This window comes from Misgurnus anguillicaudatus, chromosome 20 (genome assembly GCF_027580225.2).
Source record: "Misgurnus anguillicaudatus chromosome 20, ASM2758022v2, whole genome shotgun sequence".
NCBI lineage: Eukaryota > Metazoa > Chordata > Actinopteri > Cypriniformes > Cobitidae > Misgurnus > Misgurnus anguillicaudatus.
In genome coordinates this window covers 24,645,133-24,667,116 of record NC_073356.2, presented here as the reverse complement: position 1 = coordinate 24,667,116, position 21,984 = coordinate 24,645,133, and the positions used below count along the sequence as shown (strand labels likewise).

Genomic DNA, 21,984 nt, shown 5'->3' with positions numbered 1-21,984 from the left:
AATAAAAGATTTTATCACATTTCAGCATTTCAGAAATAAATGTAGTTATTGGCCGCATTTCTCCACAGGCTCTTCGGTAAATAAAAGAAGGGATAAGAAAATGGAATGGATAAGAAACGTAAGTGTAAACAGAAAAGTGTTTAAAAGCTCTCGCGCTATAAATGCCCGCAAGGTTAGAGGAAAGAATTCATGCTCAGGCGAAGAATTTGCTTTAAAAGGACAAATAGCAAACCATTTGACAGGGAATAAATTGGCAGTGCGCTTTTTAAAAGCATCCTAGGCGTGTGAGGGGAAGAGATTCACTGAGTCACCGAGGAGCTCAAATGCCAAAGCCGCTAAACGCCACCTCCGTCAAAAATAAGATAATGATAATAACTTTCACTTCTAATCTGCTTAATCCAGGCCATTCAGAAACACCAGTTTGTTGGCAGAATCCGTTAAATGCCACACAGATTTTTCAGCAAATCCCTAAAAGTGCACAGAAGAGGATTGTAAAATGAACGCGAATTACATGCAAACGTTGATCCCTTGTGAGGACCTGAATACAACCCGAATGTGGCAGCCACATGCATCACCGTGCCCCCTAATGTGTTTCTGCATTTTTACATTTTGAATTCTTGACATTCATCATTTGTGATGTTTCTAGTTGCATGAATTTGCATCCTTAGTGATTTTGCAACCATTAACTATGGTCCTGTACACACTGCATATTAATTCGGTGTTAACTTCACCTTTTAATGCTTAATTCTGTTTTGTACACACACAGTTCAGTCGTTTACGGCACTGACAACGGCATTCTACAACTGAATTAACTTCCGCAAATGGTAGTGACAACCGCATTTACAGAAACTTTGCATACATAACCAAACTGAACAACTAATAGTTAATAAAGTGTTTAAACGTGCCTCATGGACATGTCAGGTCTCTCTTCTCGAAAAAAGAAATGCCTAGAAAGGGAAAAAGTCTTCTGTATTTGCGGTGCAGAAAATGACAGGGGCACGAGCGTTTGACTAGTCTGACTAGTGTTGCCAGATCTTGTATGAAAAAGAAACAGCGAACAAGAAAAATCCAATAATAAACTGAAATAAATCCAAATGCTTTACCCCAAAGATCAAAATATTGGGACCAGAATCTTCACACTTTAATAACACAAAAAACTTGATCGGTCTAAGCACCAAAGCAGTATGTAAGTACAAAAAAGACGAGGATCTGGCAACACTGCAAAACAGCGCGCTGTGAAGCACCCTCACAAATGCGTACAACACACAATGGCAAGACCGAGGTTTATTGTAAAACATAACGCTGTTAAATTATTTTGGTCAAAGCTGAAAGTGATGATAAGCACGCAAGATGGCAGAACGTTTCTATGGTTGGCTACTACCCAGTCTCACGGGGTTTTGTGATATAGTCACGTAATTTTTTTATTCTTTTTTTGTGATATTATCACACATTTTTGTGATCGTTTAACAAATTCCTGTTTTTGTGTGATTATCACGTATTGGATTATTTTTAAACCATTGTCGCTTCGGTTTAGGGTTAGATTTGGTCCTTGCATTAGAATGTCACTTTATGTATTGGTTTATACAATTTTTTTCTGATTTATTTTTTTATATGTCGCATGGCGTTAGGGTTAGAGTTGGATTTGGGTAGGGATGTCATTTTATGTAAATCTAACCCTAAACCGAAGTGACAATGGTAAGAAAATAGGACAAACCAGTTGAGTAACCATGATAATCACACAAAAACAGGAATTCGTTATACTATTACGAAAAAACACAGAAATTCGTGATAATATCACGAAAAAAGAGTCAAAAAATTATGTGACTATATAACACCATTTCGTGAGACTGGGCCATCTCTGCATATGTCTTGTCCAAAGAAGTGGATATTTTTAGAAGTAGAGGTTTTTTACCAAAAAGTTTGCATGCGAAAGAAAATCAAATTTGTTAAATACCAAATGACTAAAGTGACATTTGTGAAAATAAGGCATTTCAATTACTGACAAATAACCTTTTCATTGCCATTAAAGTGAAACTACTTAACCTATAAAAGCCTAATAAAAATGTTCATTTACAAGAATACGTTAGACACATTTAATGTTTCACATCTAAACACTTCATATATCTCTCAAAATTATTAGCTTTTTTAATGATGTTACATTTATTTGTTAATGTATTTGTTTGGTTGAAATTATGTTAAAAGATCTGCTTCAAAACTATTTCAGAGCAAACAAACATTTGTTGTTGCCATACAGTTTTAATATGTTTTTATCTTTTATATTCTCAGACATTCCCCAAAATAGATTTTATATACCCCTTCCCTTGTGAGTTGGTGAAGGAGGATGGTCCAGGCTTCTTTTATTTTTCTCTTGTTAAATTAGGAGCATCATTCCCGGTCCTGCCTCCCCACATCTGTTTTGAAAACTCTTGCTTTGACATCTATATGGCTTGTTTCCCCTGCATGTGATTCATGGGAACCCATATACCTGAATTTACAGCTGTGTAATGGGTAATATGTGACTTGCTCTAATTGGCTCTTGGCTCTTAGGTCCTGTCTGGCTTAAAGGGCTTTTTGCTTGAGGAATTCAGGCCTCATTCAAAGTGACATTTTTCATTTTGCAAGGCTGTTTCCTGCAGATGATATGTCTCTCTTTGTTTCTGTCTGTTTGGTGTTGGAGAGAGAAAGCAGTGGTCGGACTGCACAGCTGTTGCGTTTTGTTTCGCAGTGTAAGATAAACGCAATCGATTACATTGATGTAATCACAAGTCGAACCAATCCTACTTCTAGCCTTAAGATAACCTCAACACTAATAGACGTAAACTGCAGTTTTAATAGGTGTCTTTAAACATGGTAAAATCTGTTAAACCTCTTGTGACCCGAGGGGCGCTAATTCAAAATAAGTGTTCGGAGTGTCATGTGTGTTGCTTGCGTTTTCAAAATATGTGTTTGTTGCGTCATGTGAACCATGTGCATCACGTGTCTTGTCAAAACAAGTGCCTGCTGCACACGCGTCAAAACAGTTTAGGACAAAAGAGACGCTCACGTTTACAAAATACACGCATGACACTACCTTAACAATAAACTCTGATTACGCATGAGATTATGCGAGTATCTGGCAAACGCGAGCGTCATAAACCCTTTAGACGCGTCTGCAGCGGGCACTTGTTTTGACAAGACGTGATGCAAACTAGATCTCTCGACGCTCAGAACACATATTTTATAAAAAGGAACCACACGCATGACGGGCTACATACATGTTGTGACAAACTTTGCATCGAGCGCCCTCAAAAAAAGAAGTCACCGGCCATCACTGTATGCACACATTACTTAAATGGTTGAATTTAATTAACCAAAATATTTTATAAACGAACACAGAGACTGGGAATAAAGTTAAACTTTCTGAATGACACACTGCAATTTCTATGGAAATTTGCAGGGTTTTCTGTGGGTGCCAATTCCTGTGGGTTTGGCCACAGCCTGTCGTCATTTTATGGTACTCATTTGCAACATTTTATTATATTCTCAGAAACAAATACTCAAATACAAATGCATTTTATTCAGGAAAACAAATTGTCATGTAAGGTTTTGATTGCTTAACGGCAGCACCTTCGTGTTGTATAAAAGATAATTATTTTCATGTATTCCTCGTCTTTCTGTCACGCACTGTACTGCTATGCAGAGGTAAGTGACATTAATATTACAGATGGTAGCCTGCTGCTGCAGAGTCTGGTGCTTTAGCAGTGAGAGCTGAATAGTGTTTGCTCTCACAATTTAAACTTCTCTCAAAAGAAGATGGTTCAGCAGCAGGTCAAGACAGTAGGAAATGTATTCAGTCCACCCATGGGAGAAATAAAGACAGAAAAGTGAAGAACGAGATGCTCTGGCAATGTGTACCCCAGCTGTGAGAAGCCTACATGATTGTATATTGTAAAACCACTGCGTCATGCTTTTAGGTCGTATACAGTATAACCATGCTTTATCCTTATGGAGCTGTTTATCTTTGGCACAGTCGCCTTGCGCTTGCACATAAGGGGAATTATGACATTGCTCTCAGTGGGAGAGAGACAAATTGGGAAATTAAAAAAAAACTTGGGTTTAACCTGCACTGGATTCTTCTTACAGGCTAACTAGATTTGCTGAAGGAAATGTTAGTGTGTCCAAGGTTAGATTTGGTTTGTGTAATGAAATGCTATCAGAGCCACTATAGACCTAAGTTTATGTTGGATCTATGAGCATTGCTTCCATTGATTTCAACAGGGATGGTGCATCAATACAGAACATACAGGATGATTTGATATTACAGCAGATTACTACCCAACAGTTTGTGGTATTATATTACCAAAGTGTGAACCGCATGGCATTTGGGTAGTATTTAGATACTGGCCATTAAAAAATGAAACCAATGTTATCTACAGGGTTCCCACGGGTCCTCGAAATCCTTGAAAGTTTGTGAATCTGGGGAAAAAAATTCAAGGTCCTGGGAAGATTTTGAAAATATACATACATAGATACAGGTCTATTTTATGCAAGAAGTTTTTTGGAAAAAATCCATATTATTCCCTGTGTAGTGTCGGATAATATCATAAAAATTCTAGACTTTTTAAGCACACGTTCAAAACTGTTTGCTTTAAATGCTTATATCTTCTGTATGCGAATGTTGATTCATACCAAAATGCTTTTGTTATAGTTGTGTTTGACAAATGAAAACGTCTCGGGTTACGTATGTAACTGTTGTTCCCTGAGAGGGAACGAGAGGCTGCGTCTCCCGTGCCATACTTCCTGCGTCCCTGTAATGCCGTCTTTGGCAATATTTTAGGTAGCGATATACTTCTTGGCTCCCGAATCACCCTGTCTTTGTCGCTAAGCCTCACCATTGGTTGAACTTGATATACACATTCAGACGCACTTACCCCTGGAGGCATCCCCAAAGTGTCACCACAGTGACGCAGCGCAAGTTCCCTCAAAAGGAAACTGTAACAATGTATCTTAACACAATGTAACCTTGCTCTCACTTGAAATGTGTCCCCACTTGAATTTGAGGGTATTGGACCTGGAAAGTCCTTGAAAGGTCCTTGAATCTGAAGTTAACTAAGGTGTGGGAACCCTGAATCTATCAATGTAATATCTGATAATAGCATTATATACTGTACAACGCAAAGTTTCTATACAGTCTGTCCATTAAACGAATGCAAAAAGAGAAATAAATCAGCCTAACACTATTAAGTGTGTTGGGAACTGTGGTCGAGTGTATTTTGTGTCTAACACAATGAGACAGGATATTTTTCCATGCTGTCTAGCTCTCTCTCTCTGAGTGCTCTGCTTTTTCGTCATCCATGGCCCTGGCTGCATTTTAATCACATTCATCGTCCTTCTTCATTTCATACTTTCATCCCAAACTGACACTCTTATTGTAATGTCCCGCTAATTAAAAGCATAAATCTGTCACGCCAAAGTGTATTAACTGGAACATTTCAGATAGAAAAGATAAATGATAGGAAGAGAGAGAGATAGAGAGAGACAGAGAGAGTGTCAGGGAACCTGTGTAGACAGCAAATCACATGTCAGAAGCTACAGGGCCGTGACAGCCCTAGGTTTGTGTTTGTTGTTTGTTGATCTGCCAGGCTCATCCACATCACTGAATCTAAATGTTAAAATTATACCCTTCTTCTAATCCATTATACTACAGACCGACTGTTTTCCCCTTTTAGCTCGGGTGCATTCTTCTGTGGGAGAAGATTTCGTGCGGTTTACGAAGGTGACAGATTTCTCTCTCTCACGTGATTGTTGAACAATTTCAATACAATTGCTAGAGCCTATACAAAGCATCCTTGGGCTGAAGACAGGGAAATAACTTGGATTTTATGTCAGTGTTTACTCACCCTAATGCCAGTCAAAATCTGTGACCTTTATCATAATTAGTATTAGATGTTCTTTATGCAGTTCCATTATTCTGTGCTGTAGCAGTCAAATATTATATACATTTATTCATGCTTAGATTCAAGTATGTATGTAAAAATGTGTGATTTTTACCACCATTTAGATTTAAAATACCTTTAAATTCAGTGTTATGCATGGGTTTTACTCGAGGGGCTACCTATCTCTCTGATGAAGCCAATACGGACGTGACTTAAACTGCAATTCATCAACTGGCTAGAGGCTGGCTCCAAAAGGGAGTCTATTCCCATAGACCTCTATATTAAAGGGGACGTTTCACAAGACTTTTTTAAGATGTCAAATTAATCTTTGGTGTCCCCAGAGTACGTATGTGAAGTTCTAGTTCAAAATACCATAGATCATTTATTATAGCATGTTAAAATTGACACTTTATATAGGTGTGAGCAAAAATGTGCAGTTTTTGGGTGTGTCCTTTTAAATGAAAATGAGATGATCTCTGCATTAAATGTCAATGCTGTGGTTGGATAGTGCAGATTAAGGGGCAGTATTATCCCCTTCTGACATCATAAGGGGAGCCAAATTTCAATGACCTATTTTTACATGCTTGCAGAGAATGGTTTACCAAAACTAAGTTACTGGGTTGATCTTTTTCACATTTTCTAGGTTGATAGAAGTACTAGGGATTATGGCACATTTTTATTCATATGTCCCCTTTAAAATGCCCAACTTTACAGTATAAAATAATATGTCTACAGCCTGTTACAAAAAGTGATTTTGGTACATATAGCTAATTTTGCCCTTCATAACAAATGTGCGGGGGTGATTTTTTTGTAACTCATCCGTTTAAATTATATTAAAGCAATAAGCCACAAGAAGCAGTGGGGTAACAGTGCATTTTATAACAGCTAAGGGGCGTTGGTAAAACCCCCGTTGCCTAAAACGCCCTTAGCTGTTATAAAATGCACTGTAACCCCACTGCTTCGAGGAACTTATTGCTTTTATAAAACGGTTACTTCATATGCATAACGTTAGCAGGATTTCATAAAATAAAACACAAATAAGTTTACATTAGTACAAATATTACACTTCCGCCAAACAAAGTAGTTCCTCTGAATCAAGAGTGGCTGCAACAGAGCGCAGTTCATAACCAACACAGACACAGCAAAGACACAATGAAAATATGATTAAAGACTGTGGTGTTTATTTTCATAAATCAACATTCATCTAAATTATACATTAACATTTATATTGTGCAACTGTTGAAGTGATGATCAAATATGCTTGGAAGCATGCTTAACTCTTTCCCCATCAGCGATTTAAAAAAAGTTGCCACCCAGTTTTAGTTTAATGGCTTCCAGAAAAATTATCTTCTTTAAATAAACATAAAATGAAAGAACAGAAACTTACGCTTTCAAACAAAAAAAAACCGTTTCATCCTACCTTCATTTGTTCTCTTATCACCTCTCAAATTTTCAGTTAAAGCGGAGATAATTCCATTTTTGTGAAACTATGACCCAGCGCGATTGTCACCCCTTCCTACTCCCCCAGATGCACGCACTCACACTGTACCTACACAGTGTTTTTTTAGTGTTTAAGTTGGGTAAGATTGCCATCTAGTGGAAAATAGCGGAAATATCAATTTAAGGAAACAACTCAGAGAACGTTTTCTCTTTATTGACGAAATGACTCAACAATATTTATTGACATTTATCTGGATATCGCCATAATTGTGCAAATGTAGAGAAATAAAAAAACGATTAAAGACTATGTGGTTTATTTTCATAAATCAGTACGTAGCAACAGTGGCGCAGTGATACTTCTGTAATGCGGTCTAAACCATGGGTTTACCGGGGTATTTTATCACGGCTTAGAACGCGTTTCAACCAATCAGAATGAATAACCAGAACTGCCCGTTTTATAATAAGCCTTAAACTTCTGCATAGTTAAGGGCGTGGCCACTTGAGTGAGGGGTGAACTGCCACTGCTGTCACTAAAATCCAGCTAGGTGGGTGTGGTTTCAGCAACCAGCCACCTTAGTTTTACCCACGTCTCGCCTCTTTACCCATTTTTGGTTATTCGCGATTTTGGTTATTCGCGAGTGATGCGTGGCCAAGATGGCGATGGCAGGCACCGCCTACTTTAAGCTTCAAAAAAGCTCTTCACAATCCTATGGGTGACGTCACGGACACTATGGTTTTATTATTAAAGGGGTAGTTCACCCAAAAATGAAAATTCTGTCATCATTTACTAACTCTCATGTTGTTACAACCCTGTATAAATGTCGTTGTTCTGATGAACACAAAGGAAGATATTTTGAGAATTTTTTGTAACCAAACCATAGGTGGACCCCATTTACTTCCATAGCAGTGGCGGCTGGTGACTTGTTTTTTCGAGGGTGCACGTCATAACATGTATGTAGCCCGTCATGTGTGTGGTTCGTAATTTCAAAATATGTGTTCGGTGCGTCGAGTGAACCTATGTGCATCACGTGTCTTGTCATAATAAGTGCCTGCTGCAGATGTATCTAAAGTCTCGTGCATAATCAGAGTTTACTGTTAAGTGAGTGTCTTGTGTGTATTTTGCGAACGTGGGCGTCTCTTTTATCATGAACGGTTTTGACGCGTGTGCAGCAGGCACTTATTTTGACAGGACACGTGATGCACATAGTTCATATGATGCATATTTTGAAAACACAAGCAACACACATGACACTCCGAACACTTATTTTGAATTTGCGCCCCCTGGAATGAGCAGTCACGAGCCGCCACTACCATATAATGCATGTTTTTCAGGGTAGAAAAAGTTGGTCACAATCTCACCAAAGTAAACAAACTGCTTTTATGGTGGCTCTGCAAATTACAAAAATAATGTGAAAAATAACATAATATAGTTTATAGATGGTTTCATTGGAGCAGTCACGAGCCGCCACTGTTCCATAGTATTATTTTTTCCTGCTATGGAAGTGAATGAGGTTACTTTGTGTTCATCAGAACAACAGAATGTATACAGGTTTGTAACAACATGAGAGTGAGTAAATGATGACAGAATTTCCATTTTTGGGTGGACTATCCCTTTAAAGTTGCGTATATCGTGCAGAACATTTTTTATTTACTGTAAAAGTCACTGATCAGAATAACTGCTGTCCAGTCAGCTACCACCAGAATAAATGTCCACAGATGCATTGTGATCTATTGAACTGAGATAAGGCCACAGACAGCAGGACTGCGGGCACTTTTCAAAGCACAGTACTGATTAGCATATTTCATCGTAATTTAATCATTGGAAACCTGGCTTGAGCGGATAACAAGAGAGAACTGTACTAAAATACTAAATACCAAGTCCGTCTTTCATCAAGGACTATTCATCACCTTATTATATTACCTCATTAATATTCATGATCCAAGTTGACAGGGTGTATAATATGTCTCCTCCCACTTTTCAGGTCATGGATTTTAGTCTCATATTTGTCAGGATGTATTTTTCTAGATCAAACTGAGTAGCCACTGGAATGTGTGGTATAGAGCATAAATATTTAGATGTATTTTTTTATGTATACACATGGTCTTGTTTGCATTATATGCCTCCCACATTTTTCTTGGTGTTTTTCTTGTGGCGTTATTGTTTGATGTGGGCCGATGACTTTAGGAGTTTATGAATGAATATTTAAAGGACCTTCTTGGCGAGATTGACCTGCTAACAAAATGGCTCTTCTGTACTGCCTTCAAAATAGTCCGAAACCTATCCTAATGTCAACAGGAGAGCAGGTTATTTACCTTGTTTAGTAGAATGTTAAAAAAAGAAAGGCAAATGAAGGTACGCACTTAGTAGATGCACATGCAAGCAGAAGGTCTGACTAGATGAGACAAAGCTGTAACTTACTGTGGATAATGCTGGAGTCTGGTGAAGGTTTTAAGGAGAAAATCCATCAAGCAGACATATTATACCAGCCTGGAGTTGCATGAATAGGGGAGTATTGGATGGCCCGGTGCGGTATTCAGAAAAAGTGGAGTTTATTAGTTTTGAAATGAGAAATGTCCCTTTGTGAGACCCTTGTTTATGAAACGCCCCCTCAAGCCACCATCCTCCCCTCCTATGAAAGTGATAACAAGCCACTTTTTATTGAAGTGATTCTTGCAGCCCTCACATGCTGGCTGACCTCAAGTCACAGCATGAGAAATGGAAAAGAGTGTCAGTTATGTTTAAACAACATCTTGAATCATCTCTTTTCATGCTAATTCTGCCACTGAATGGCAGCAGACTGTGTTATTTTTCAATTCAGATGACAGGCCTGTGTGTGATGAAGGAATTTTGTGGAGGGAATGCCGTCCTTTGGAAGTGTGCCTTGGGTAATTTTTGAAAAATTGCTTTTGGACCCATTTGAGTCTGGGAATTTTAAGTTTCGTAAGTGTTCCAGCATTGTGGCATTTTCTGAAAAATGTGAGGTTACTGTTAATGATTTTTTTCTGGATATCCATAAGGAATTTAATTTATTAAGCATTAACTTCCTTTACTTTATTTACAAATGTATCTCCTCAAACACTCTTAAAAATGAATGTGTTAAAATAACACATCTTGTGTCTGGTTAAGGACAACACATCTAATGTGTTATTTTTGGAACAACACACTTTGAGTTGTTTTAACTCATCTTGTGTTGTGCATTTAATTTATTTGAACTGAAAATCAACATGAAATAACACTTAAGGCCCTATTTTAACGATCGAAGCACATTGTCTAAAGCGCACGGCCTAAATGGGCGTGTCCAATGCCACTTTAGCTAATTCAACGACGGGAAAAATGGTTTGTGCGCCAAGCGCACGGTCGAAAAGGGTTGTTCATATTCCCCTAATGAGTAATGGGTGTGTTTTGGGCGTAATGTGCAATAAACCAATGAGAGTCTCAGCTCTCATCCCCTTTAAAAGCCAGTTGCGCTGGCGCTATGTCTAATTCCTATTAAAAACTAAGGGAGGAAGAAGACCCCCCGTTTCAGAATAATGTTAAAAAAATCATTTTTATTGAAATTTTAATTTTTTGGATTAAAACCTTTAAAAGCCTTTTTCTTTTAGTCATAGAAGTACAAATAGCAGGCTCTTAATTGCTGTAAATGTATTGATATCCTACATAATCATTGTAATCTCATAAAATAATTTGCAAATATGCAAGAAAAGGTTTGTACTCTAAAAATACAAACAAGAGATAAAGGATTTACAAACGTGCGGAGAGCCGAAGCGTTTTAGCACTCAGACAGCGCCGTGTTTTTTTTTTAAAAGCATTACTTAAAATGTTTCTCATCTCACCACAGGTACAGAGTCATCATATACAATAAATCTGTAGTATAGCATTAATTTTTTTTTTAAATAGATGCATTTGTTTAAAGCAAAGCATTTATTTACTTACCAGGCTGCAGGTGAAGCAGTTCTTTACGCCTTCTAACGTCTCATAATTAGTCCTCATTTATGTCCAAGAGACTCAATAATAATCTTTTACATTTCAATCCTTTAATCTTTCATATTTAAAAGCGTTTTTGTGCTGCTGCGCATTCATGTATGTGATAAGCAAACCCGCGTTGTTGTCCCATTTATAGGCGCATATTACTAACGCGCTCTTTAAATAACAAAAAACATATTGCGGCATTGACAATGCGCCTGAACACACCTCGTTTTCAGACCAGAACACCCATCGGCGCAACATTGGGCGCAAATGAATTTGCTATTTAAACAACGTGGCGCTAAATGTGAAAATTATCATTGTGCCTAGCAAAAGTCACTTGCGTCGGGTGTATGATAGAGCCCATAATGTGTTAAATAGGATAAGACAAAACAATGTGTTAAAATTAACACATCCTTTCTTAGAGTTAACAAACCAACTTTTCTCACTGAAATAGCCTAAGTTTTATAAGAGAGGGGTGCATAGCATTTTTAACAAAGAAAAGCTGTCAAACGCACCCCATAAAAAATATGCCTGCACCGTATGCCTAAAAATTGAGCAATATAACAGTTAATCTATGACATGAATGAATACCTTTTTTGTCTAGCTGGCCACTTCCTTTGTTACCGGGAGTATTTTCATACCATGATTTAGTCAGTAACCATGTTCCAAACCAACCAACCAACTCTATATTGCCAAAATCATGTTGAATTTTCCCGTTCTGCAATACAATGGACTAAATATGTTTTTATCATCTTACACAGACCATAAAATTCCTTTGGCTTTTTGTTGGAGACCATTTGTGTGTTTTGGGAGCGTGTTGTACCATTTAAAACGTAGCTATTTTGTGATAAATGGTGCCGGGGTTTAAATTCATTATTTTTTATATGCACATAAAATGACAACTTAAAATAATGAAGAAGAATGACTGATGAATGTGTGATAAATTGACTGTTCAATAGCAACTTTGTTATGCTAGTGGAACTAATCTACTTATACACGATACGATTAGTATCCCATTGGTCATTTTTAAGAATTTAAATGATTTAAAATGAAAAGCATTTGCGAGGACCAGGCATATTTTGAGGATTATATAAATCCATACGGTTTTTAGAAATCTATTTGTTATATTATCAAGAACCAGTAACCATTAGTTAAGAGGTCACATATTGAATCTGTTAAAAAGAGTAAGGGAAATACTCAGGCATTACATTTAAACAAAATTTAGTAACGATCAATTAAAAACAAGTATGAAATCTGCAAAATCCACACATTAGCATTAGCTTTAATGACCCATGTGGTACAATCTTAGACAACAAACAGAAACAGATCTGTGTTTCTTATGGTGCTTCTCTGCCTAATGAGCTGAACACATTTTTTGCCCTATGTGAACCCAGAAAAAACCGAACCGGCCCACAGAGCTGCACCCTGCCAGGCTGGACTGCTCCTTCTGTTTGCAAATGAGGTGCCAAGGTCACTACTAAAAGTGAACCTGCTTAAGTCTGCACACGCCGATGGCACAGCAAATCATCGATCAGGTATGTTCGACAACATGTTTTTGGTTCAAGCTGCAATCCCCACCTGATTCAAGACCACAATCATTTCAATACCAAAAAAACACATTGATGTACAGTAATGAATGACTGCCCCATTGACCTCTGTTCTCAGGAAGTACACAATAGGCTGTTAGTCGTTTAATAACAACAGTTTAGACACATTGCACCATTTCTAATTCGCCTACCGGCCTAACACACCCACACAGCGTGCTATCTCCATTGCCACAAACACAGCCTAGTAATAACCTAATAATGATGTAGTGAAAGTCAATACCTTTAAAACTCTCTGCATCTGTCTCAGAACAGCTCGTGTGTGTTAATACGTATAGCAGCAGCATAAGCTGGTTGAAAAGGGCTACTAATTTTTACAGACCTCCTACAGCAGACTCTGACAGGCTGCGTTACAGCATCAATACTGCTGACCGCAAAGCCCTACAGCGGGTGATCAAAATTTATCATCGAGATTACCTTCATCATCCGTCAAGAACATTTTATGATAAGGTAGGCATCATCACAGCCCCTGCTCTCCAACATCTGGAGATGGAACAAAAAAACTCTAAAACTACTGTGAGGACATTTCGTTCACTTGTTATAGACCGTTTTAGCAGTAACAACATCTATAAAATGGCTTTCGTGGAACAAAAGTAACTTCCGGTAAACGTTCACAAAGAATCAATAGGCTTGTTCGACTTCATGTGACACCACAAGAACAGACAGGCGGATTCTTGTGACCCATTCTCACTCCCCAGGCATCAAAATCTGAAGCATGTTCAAATGCCTTTAGCGTCAGTATGAAGATGCGAAGGGTGCCTTTTATGCGTCACTATATAGATGAAATGGGAACTCGGTTGCTTTCATGCTAATCCCTCAGTGTTGGATATAGACGAAAGGACATCCCGGAAGATGATGCTGTCACGTTATGCGACGTCAACGTATGCGACGATTGTCAGGATCATGCCACTTCTGGACATTAACTACTTAATTTTTGTTCCAAATTTTTTTACCATTGTCGTTTGCCGTTGGGGTTAGAACGACTTTCTGTTGCATAAAATACATACATCCTAACCCAAACCCAACTCTAACCCTAACCCCAAGCGACAATGGTTTAAAAATAGGAAAAAATTGAGTAGGTGCCGTCCAGAAGCGGCATGATTCTGCCGATCGTCGCATACGTTGACGTTACATAACGTGATGGCATCCCCTTCCGGGATGCCCTTTTGTTTATCTTTCGCTGAGGGATTTGCATGAAAGCAACCGAGTTCCCATTTCGTCTATAGTGACGCATAAAAGGCACCCTTTGCGTCTTCATACTGACGCTGAAGGCGTTTGAACATTCTTCAGATTTTGATGCCTGGGGAGTGAGAATGGGTTGCGTCAAAGTACCGCGAGTGCGGTTCGAGAAATCATACGGAGACATTTAATTTTGTCTCACTCTCGCGGTACTTTAATGTCAGTTGTTGCGTCACAAGTCGAACTAGCCTAACAGGGTAGGGTATTTTAGTTCTGATAACAAGCAAAATAAACAACAAGTAGATCACCTTAGTTCAAATCATAGCTAAAGTGTATGAAAAACTACACTGAGCTAACGTTACTATGTGTACTATATAATGTATACAACTACAAATCTGCTGCCAAACCTTTCTTTAAATAGCGGTAATCCATGCTCGCTGTCTTCTCTTATCTTTAGGAAACTAAAACATTTGTTATTTGAGGTATTTGTCTCAGAGTTCAGTTTAGCCTAGCCAGACCATTGAAGGAATAGTCTACTCATTTTCAATATTAAAATATGCTATTACCTTAACTAAGAATTGTTGATACATCCCTCTATCATCTGTGTGCGTGCACGTAGGCGCTGGAGCGCGCTGCGACACTTCGATAGCATTTAGCTTAGCCCAATTCATTCGGTGGTACCAGTCGGAGATAGGGTTGGAGGTGACCAAACACATCAACGTTTTTCCTATTTAAGACGAGTAGTTATACGAGCAAGTTTGGTGGTACAAAATAAAACGTAACGCTTTCTAAGCGGATTTAAAAGAGGAACTATATTTTATGGCGTAATAGCACTTTTGGGAGTACTTCGACTCGCCTGAAAAGTCCGCTCCCCTTCTCACTCTCATAATGGGAGAGGGAGGGTGTTACTGCGCCAAGTCGAAGTACTCCCAAAAGTGCTATTATGCCATAAAATGTAGCTCCTCTTTTAAATCCGCTTAGAAAAGCGCTACGTTTTATTTTGTACCACCAAACTTGCTCGTATAACTACTCGTCTTAAATAGGAAAAACGTTGATGTGTTTGGTCACTTCTAACTTTATCTCTGATTGGTACCATTGAATGAATGGGGCTAAGCTAAATGCTATCGAAGCGTCGCAGCGCGCTCCAGCGCTTACGTGCACGCACACAGATGATAGAGGGATGTATCAACAATTCTTAGTTAAGGTAATAACATATTTTAATATTGAAAATGAGTAGACTATTCCTTTAAGTAAACAGAGACCGGAAGTTAACTTGTGTGCAGACGCATAACTGCGACAATGTGCGTGCTTCTGATGAAACCATCTATAAACTATATTATATTATTTGTCACATTATTTTTTGTTTTTCGTAATTTGCAGAGCCACCATAAAAAGCAGTTTGTTTACTTTGGTGAGATTGTGACCAACTTTTTCTACCCTGAAAAACATACATTATAAGGCAGTGGCGGCTCGTGACTGCTCATGCGAGGGGCGCAAATTCAAAATAAGTGTTCGGAGTGTCATGTGTGTTGCTTGCGTTTTCAAAATATGTTTTTGTTGCATCATGTGAACCATGTGCATAACGTGTTTTGTCAAAATAAGTGTCTGCTGACACGCGTCAAAACCGTTTATGATAAAAGAGACGCTCACGTTCACAAAATACACGCAAGACACACCCTTTATTGTAAATTCTGATTACGCATGAGATTATGTGAGTATCTGGCAAATGCAAGCATTTCTTTTATCATAAACCCTTTAGACGCATCTGCAGCAGGCACTTATTTTGACAAGACACGTGATGCACATATGATCGCTCGACGCACAGAACACACATTTAAAAAAAAGGAACCACTCACATGATGGGCTACATACATGTTGTGACGAACTTTGCATCGAGCACTCTCAAAAAACTTTACGGCATACGTCACTTCCTCCACACAATTTGTTTTTAACGTGAATTTTGCTGGAGGCTTACTTAAGGAATGTAGAGAGCAGCTTTTATTATGTGACTCTGTGGCACAGTCTTTAGTGTCACGGACCTATGACACGGGCGACCTGGGTTCGATTACCCTTTAAGGCAATTTTTTTATATAAACTCTTGATTCATACATAAATGCGATGTTCTTTATAAATGACGGCGATTATCTTGCATATAGTTCCCTGTATTCAGATGCGGTGTTCGCGTATTTACCTTTCTTTTACTGTATCTATGATATTTACATTACAATCCAGGATGCAATAGCAGTCAAACTTGCTCAAACTCACACAGTGTAAAACCAAACCCTATTCATTCACCAATCAGATCCGATCGTTTTTCTCTTCTCTCTTCCTCATTTGCTGCGTTCCGCTGTCACTCGCGTGACGTATTACAAAGCGGCAGCCTTTAGGTCTGCTTGGATCATATCGGTTTACTTGGATTTGGAGCGACAATTTTCACACAAAAGAGAGAAAAAACGAGCGTCATTGCGGAAAATCCTGGTGGCGAGGGAGAGAGAGACGATGCAAAAATATTTGTTTCGAAAAAGGCAAGGAAATACTTCTGGTCGTTTCTCAATTGGAAGGCTGCAGCCTCCGGAGGTCGAATATGCAGGCGGCATACGTCATCAAGTCTGGTTTATTAAGGTAAACTGAGCATTACATTCGCAAGTCATAAGCATACTGCAACAATTTACGATTAACTAAGTATAATAGTCAACTTTATAATTGTTAATATTGTGAAATAAGACAGTCTTGATGACGTATACAGCTTAGAAATACGACATCTGGAGGCTGCAACCTTCAGATTGAGACATGGCTTCTGCCACGACGAGTTCCTCATCAGAAAGTTGTAACATGACTGCGTTTCTCCCTGTTGTCTCAAAATGTTGATCGTTTAGCTTTTAAATGTTTAGTTTTTAGTTTAGTTTTAAGGTTGGCCAGTTCCTTTCCTTTGCGACAGTGCTGCGGCACTTGTGGGCTCTAGGAGCGCTAGAAGTGAAAAATACATGTCTAGCACCCCCTAGTGGCCAAAAAGTTTCATGGTGTGCCTTTAATGCATCTACCTTTAAAGTTTTTTCTTTCATGCACACTGTTTATATTTTAAATACATTATTCCTTGTGTTTTCAACATCAATTGTAGGTGAGAATAAATTGGGTAAATTGTCACACCTTTCACACTGTCTAACATTTACTGAGCACCATACATCACAATTTTGTAGCACATTTTTTACTTTTTATGCCAACATAACAAAAAAAATTGTGTTTACATGTATCTCAGATAAGAGTGATATTGACCACATGTGAACACAAAGTTGACAAGACAACAGAAGTCGTCGTCATACAAAGTGAATGAAATAGTGTCTCTAGTGTTAGAGTCATGAACAGTGTGACAACTTACCCCACTCTCCCCCACCATAACACTTTTAGCCATACTGTATGGTTGCCAGATAACCAGCAATGCATTAAATGCTAAGAAACACAAAACATAAACTTTATAGAGGTGGTTTAAATCTTCATTTTTACAGATCTAGAAAAAATATGCATCCAAACCTCCAATATATTGGATTTCATTTGGGAACTGAAAAGAATTGAAAGCTTTAATTCTTGGAAAGCACGTTGCCAAACACGTGAAGCAAACTAAATGGCACAGCTGTATTTTTGCAGACCATTCAGACATGTATTCTATAACAAACTCATTACTACATAGAAATATAGTGGATCGTTGAGTGTGGCTCTAGTTTTCAAGACAAACAGTATAAAGCATTTTAGGTAAATTAACTTACATTTTCAACCAATGCAAACTGTAATAAACCATTCCACAGGGACCTTTTAGAGGACGAGAAACTGGGTGGCCTTTGTAATAATTTATCTGAAACAGAACCCTGTTGTGCTTTTTGTGATTTGGATGAACCGGGTGGTGAGTTGGCAGGCAGTTAATTGGCCTATTACACTCACCTGCTGCCAGCTAATCAGCCATGCTGGGCTATAGAGCTACTCTGAGATGCATTTCACTGTGGGAAACGTGTGGCCAGCTGCCATTCTCACCAAAGCTGCAATAAACAAACTGTTGACAAAAAACACGTTTGGTTTCGGAGATGTCCATGGATAACAGTTGAGTACAGTCTATGTAGGCATTAAAGGTACAGTAGGATAGTCATAGCATGATAGCTTTGAAAGCATAAGATCCCACCCTTCCTTCAAAGCGTTCTCCAAAGCTACACCTCCTCCAAAACATAATCTTGGCTTTTACCAATTTCTTGATCTAGACATTTTTTCATAGCTTTTGGTTTGTGAAAAGTCCTACTGAAACCTACCTAAAATTGCCCACTCCACCTTTAATATGTGATTCTTTATTTATTCGCAGTAATTGTGGATCTTTGATGATGATTGGTGCACTACTGAATCATATATGTGTGCATATAATACACTTGCATAACAATAGTCAAAAAATAAACATGCAAAACACAGCTGTAGCCTGAAAACTCACTAAAAACAAATTATGTATTACCACCGTTTTTGTGCATAATGCCATTGTTCACATTGGAAATATACTAAAGTACCATACCGTATTAATTATATGCATGTATATTTCATATAAAACCATTGTAATTATGTAAAGGCAACACTTAAATATGTTCATCATAATTTTTTAAAATGTAGTAATAAGCCTAGTATAATGACACATTAACAACAACTGTATTTTTATGGTAACGCATCATTAAAATGAAAAAACCTTTCAGCCTAGTGTGCTGTATGAATAAATAATGTTGGCAAAAATGACTTTCCAACAAAGCTGGCAGACCCAAAACATTTCCTTTGCGCAGTTTGATACAGAAAACAGGAAATCATTGCATGACTCGGTCCATTTGTTGACCTCAGAGAAGCCAATGAGGTCCATAAAAGCAACACAAGTACACACACAAACACACATACACATACAGCAGTGTCCAGGGAACCAGGAAGGTGTGAGTTTTGCAAAGACAGCCAGTGAAACCCAGCTATGTGAGAGCACGCCTCTTCAAGCAAACAGAGGTATACAAGGAGAGGTCTTGTTCTGGGGCTCACACACCTCCTTTCACTTCAAAACAAGATATTTATGCTGTAGGACTTAAACTTTCCTAAAGGAACATGAGACTAATATTTTCATAACCAAGATAAAGTAGCCTAATGCAGTGGCTTCAGAATTGTTATCTCATCTCATCTTAAAAGACTCCAAAGCAGTGATCCATAAATTAGTAACTTGCTGTCTTTGATTCAGGATTTCTCTGTATTTTCTAATTTCCAACCGTAATGACATTCTATTGCACAAAATTTAGATGACTCCATATAAGTAAAGAAAAAACTCAATGTTAACCCTTGTGCATTGTTCCAAAAATGGCTACTAAATTAAACGGCTGTAAAAATGTATCAGATTAATGATTTTTATGCATAAATCTGTTAATCAACCTCAAAATGTTTCCAAAAATGTCATGATTTTAACTCTTTAAATTGCCAAGTTCATAAGTGATACCACTGATTTGAGGAAAAAAACACACAAAATGACAGATGACACACACACACACACACACACACACACACACACACACACACACACACACACACACACACACACACACACACGCACACACACACACACACACACACACGCACACACACACTATAATATGATGTTATACTCCATATAACTTTATAAGCTCAGTTTTTTTTTTGCACAGGCCTACTAAAGGGTTAATGGTGCCACATGGTGATCAACAGTTAAAATGACAAATTTTACTTCTTAGCAAAAAGGTAAAACCACAAAGAATCAAAAATGCATGATAATAAGGTGTCATGGCTCTGCATTAAAAAAAATTATAATGGAAGTCAATGGGCCAAAAATGGCCACAAACAATAAATGTGGAAGAAAAAATTAAAATCTGATGCTGCACAAAGACTAAAAATGCATCAAAGCCATTGTTTTTACTAATCTTTGATATGCTCAAGACTGTGATAAAAGGTTTTTAAAAATCCAGTCCACAATCACTTTTTATATTGAAAATCTGTCATTTTGTGTGTTTTTTCCCCCAAACCAATGACACCACTTATAAACTTGGGAATTAAAGAGTAAACATTTGTAGTTTTGATCAGTACTGAGGTTGACTGACAGATTATGCAAAAAAAGAAAAAAAATCTGATTAATTTTTACAGCAGTTAAATTTAGTGGCCATTTTTGGCCACTAACAACATGTAAGGGTAGTAAATTTGCCCATGGTATATTGTTAAGTTTTTAAAAAACTTCAAAGCATTTTCTTAAAATATGTGTAAATATAAGATTTATTACTAAAAACCATTCCATTTGCTGAAACACAGAGAAAGTTGTGGCCAAATTAAGACAAAAAAAAAAAAAAAATGGCCCCAACACATAAGGGTTAAACCAAATAATGCAATTATTTGTTCTGCAGGTGTACAGTTATATTGTATGTGATAACAACTTACCATATTGTATTCGCCTTCTCTGTAAATATTTACTAAACAGGTTTTTAAAGTAATTCTAGAAGCCCTAATGCATTTTATTTTCTAAGTTCCAAGTTGGAAGTCCAAATGGAGTTTCATTGCACTCTTACGGATAGGAAATTTCAATTCAGTCTTGAATTGCCCCTAAGTATTTCCTTAAGTGTATGGTTTCCTGCTGTAGGTTCCTGGCAGGGGCTGAACTTTAAGATCTGTACCAACTTTGTTTTGGGTGTTTGGAGTGATTTAAGCTAGTTTTTCCTGCAGTTAAGATCTGAGACATGGGGCCTGCTCCAGCAAGTTGCTCCAGACAATACTGGCGAGTAATTCCCCATTTGCCTTCAATAACCTGTGATATTTGTACTTGACAAGAAGCTTGGTTGTCAAGGAGACATGTCTGTCACTCCATTTAAATACTTGTTCACCCTTTAATGGGCTCATTTCTTCGGTCTGGTATTCCCCTACTTTTATCAGGTGCCCAGTAAAGCCTGACTATAAGCAAAATGACTGCCAATGACTTAATGGTTGCCCTGCTCGGCTGCCAGACAAAATCATGCTATATAGAAACCTTTTGTGTTAGCTTATATCCATTGCTTGATCCGTTCTTCCTACATTCTTTGTTTTTCAACTTTGGAAGTACCCTCAGGTTTGAGGTAAGGTAATTGTTTTGGCCTTTCCCTAAATTTTTAGTAATAGAGACTTTGAGTCTGTGGGCGATGGTTCGGGAAGCTTGTTGAGGACTAAACTGGTGATGTCTGTGCAATTACGCCTATTTGTCTTGGTATTGATTCAGTGAGGCTATAGATACACTAGCAAACCGTGTTATAAAACCCCCCAAAAAAAACAACAACAAAAAACCTGGTTATGGTATTGCGTAGTTGAACTCTGATTTTAATGCACATTCAATTAAAAACACATTTTTGAGGGATGGGGGATGTATTAATATGTCTGCTTAATCTAATATGGAGATGTTCAGTTCATGTTAGTGTGCTTTTTGAGCATAGCCATTCACCCTTTAACTTTTATGGGCAGTTTCTCAGACAGGGTTAGATTATTACTTAGATTAATTAATTATATTAGGATATGTAGTTTTTACTGTACCTTACAAATAACAAGACTGATGTGCACCTTGTAACAAAACCATGACACTGATATATGTTAAGATATTTCAGTGCAAGTTGTTTTTAAATTAAACATGCATATAGTCTTGGGTTAGGATGAGCCCTGTCCGCCCCCCCTAAAGTGCTAAAGCAATCTACTGAGACCTCCATTTGAACAGTTGTGAGATTGTAAATGTTGCATGAATAGCATATTCTCAGCAACAGTGCATTGAGGGTCTCAGAAGAAGTGAATCAGCTGTCACTTCAGTTTTTATGCTTACTTCACTCTTTTTAGGTCCCATCTGTCAATC

The 21,984-nt window shown here is 37.9% G+C and overlaps 1 protein-coding gene across 1 annotated transcript in view; it reads left to right on the top strand.

Moving 5' to 3' along the window:
- Positions 1-21,984, top strand: part of angpt1 (angiopoietin 1) — a 202,829-nt gene that overhangs the window by 35,647 nt on the left and 145,198 nt on the right. Inside the window, exon 2 of the mRNA XM_055220298.2 lies at positions 12,717-12,857. Within this exon, the coding sequence (XP_055076273.1) occupies positions 12,834-12,857 (24 nt within the window). The 5' untranslated portion in view covers positions 12,717-12,833. The remainder of the gene's footprint in view (positions 1-12,716; positions 12,858-21,984) is intronic.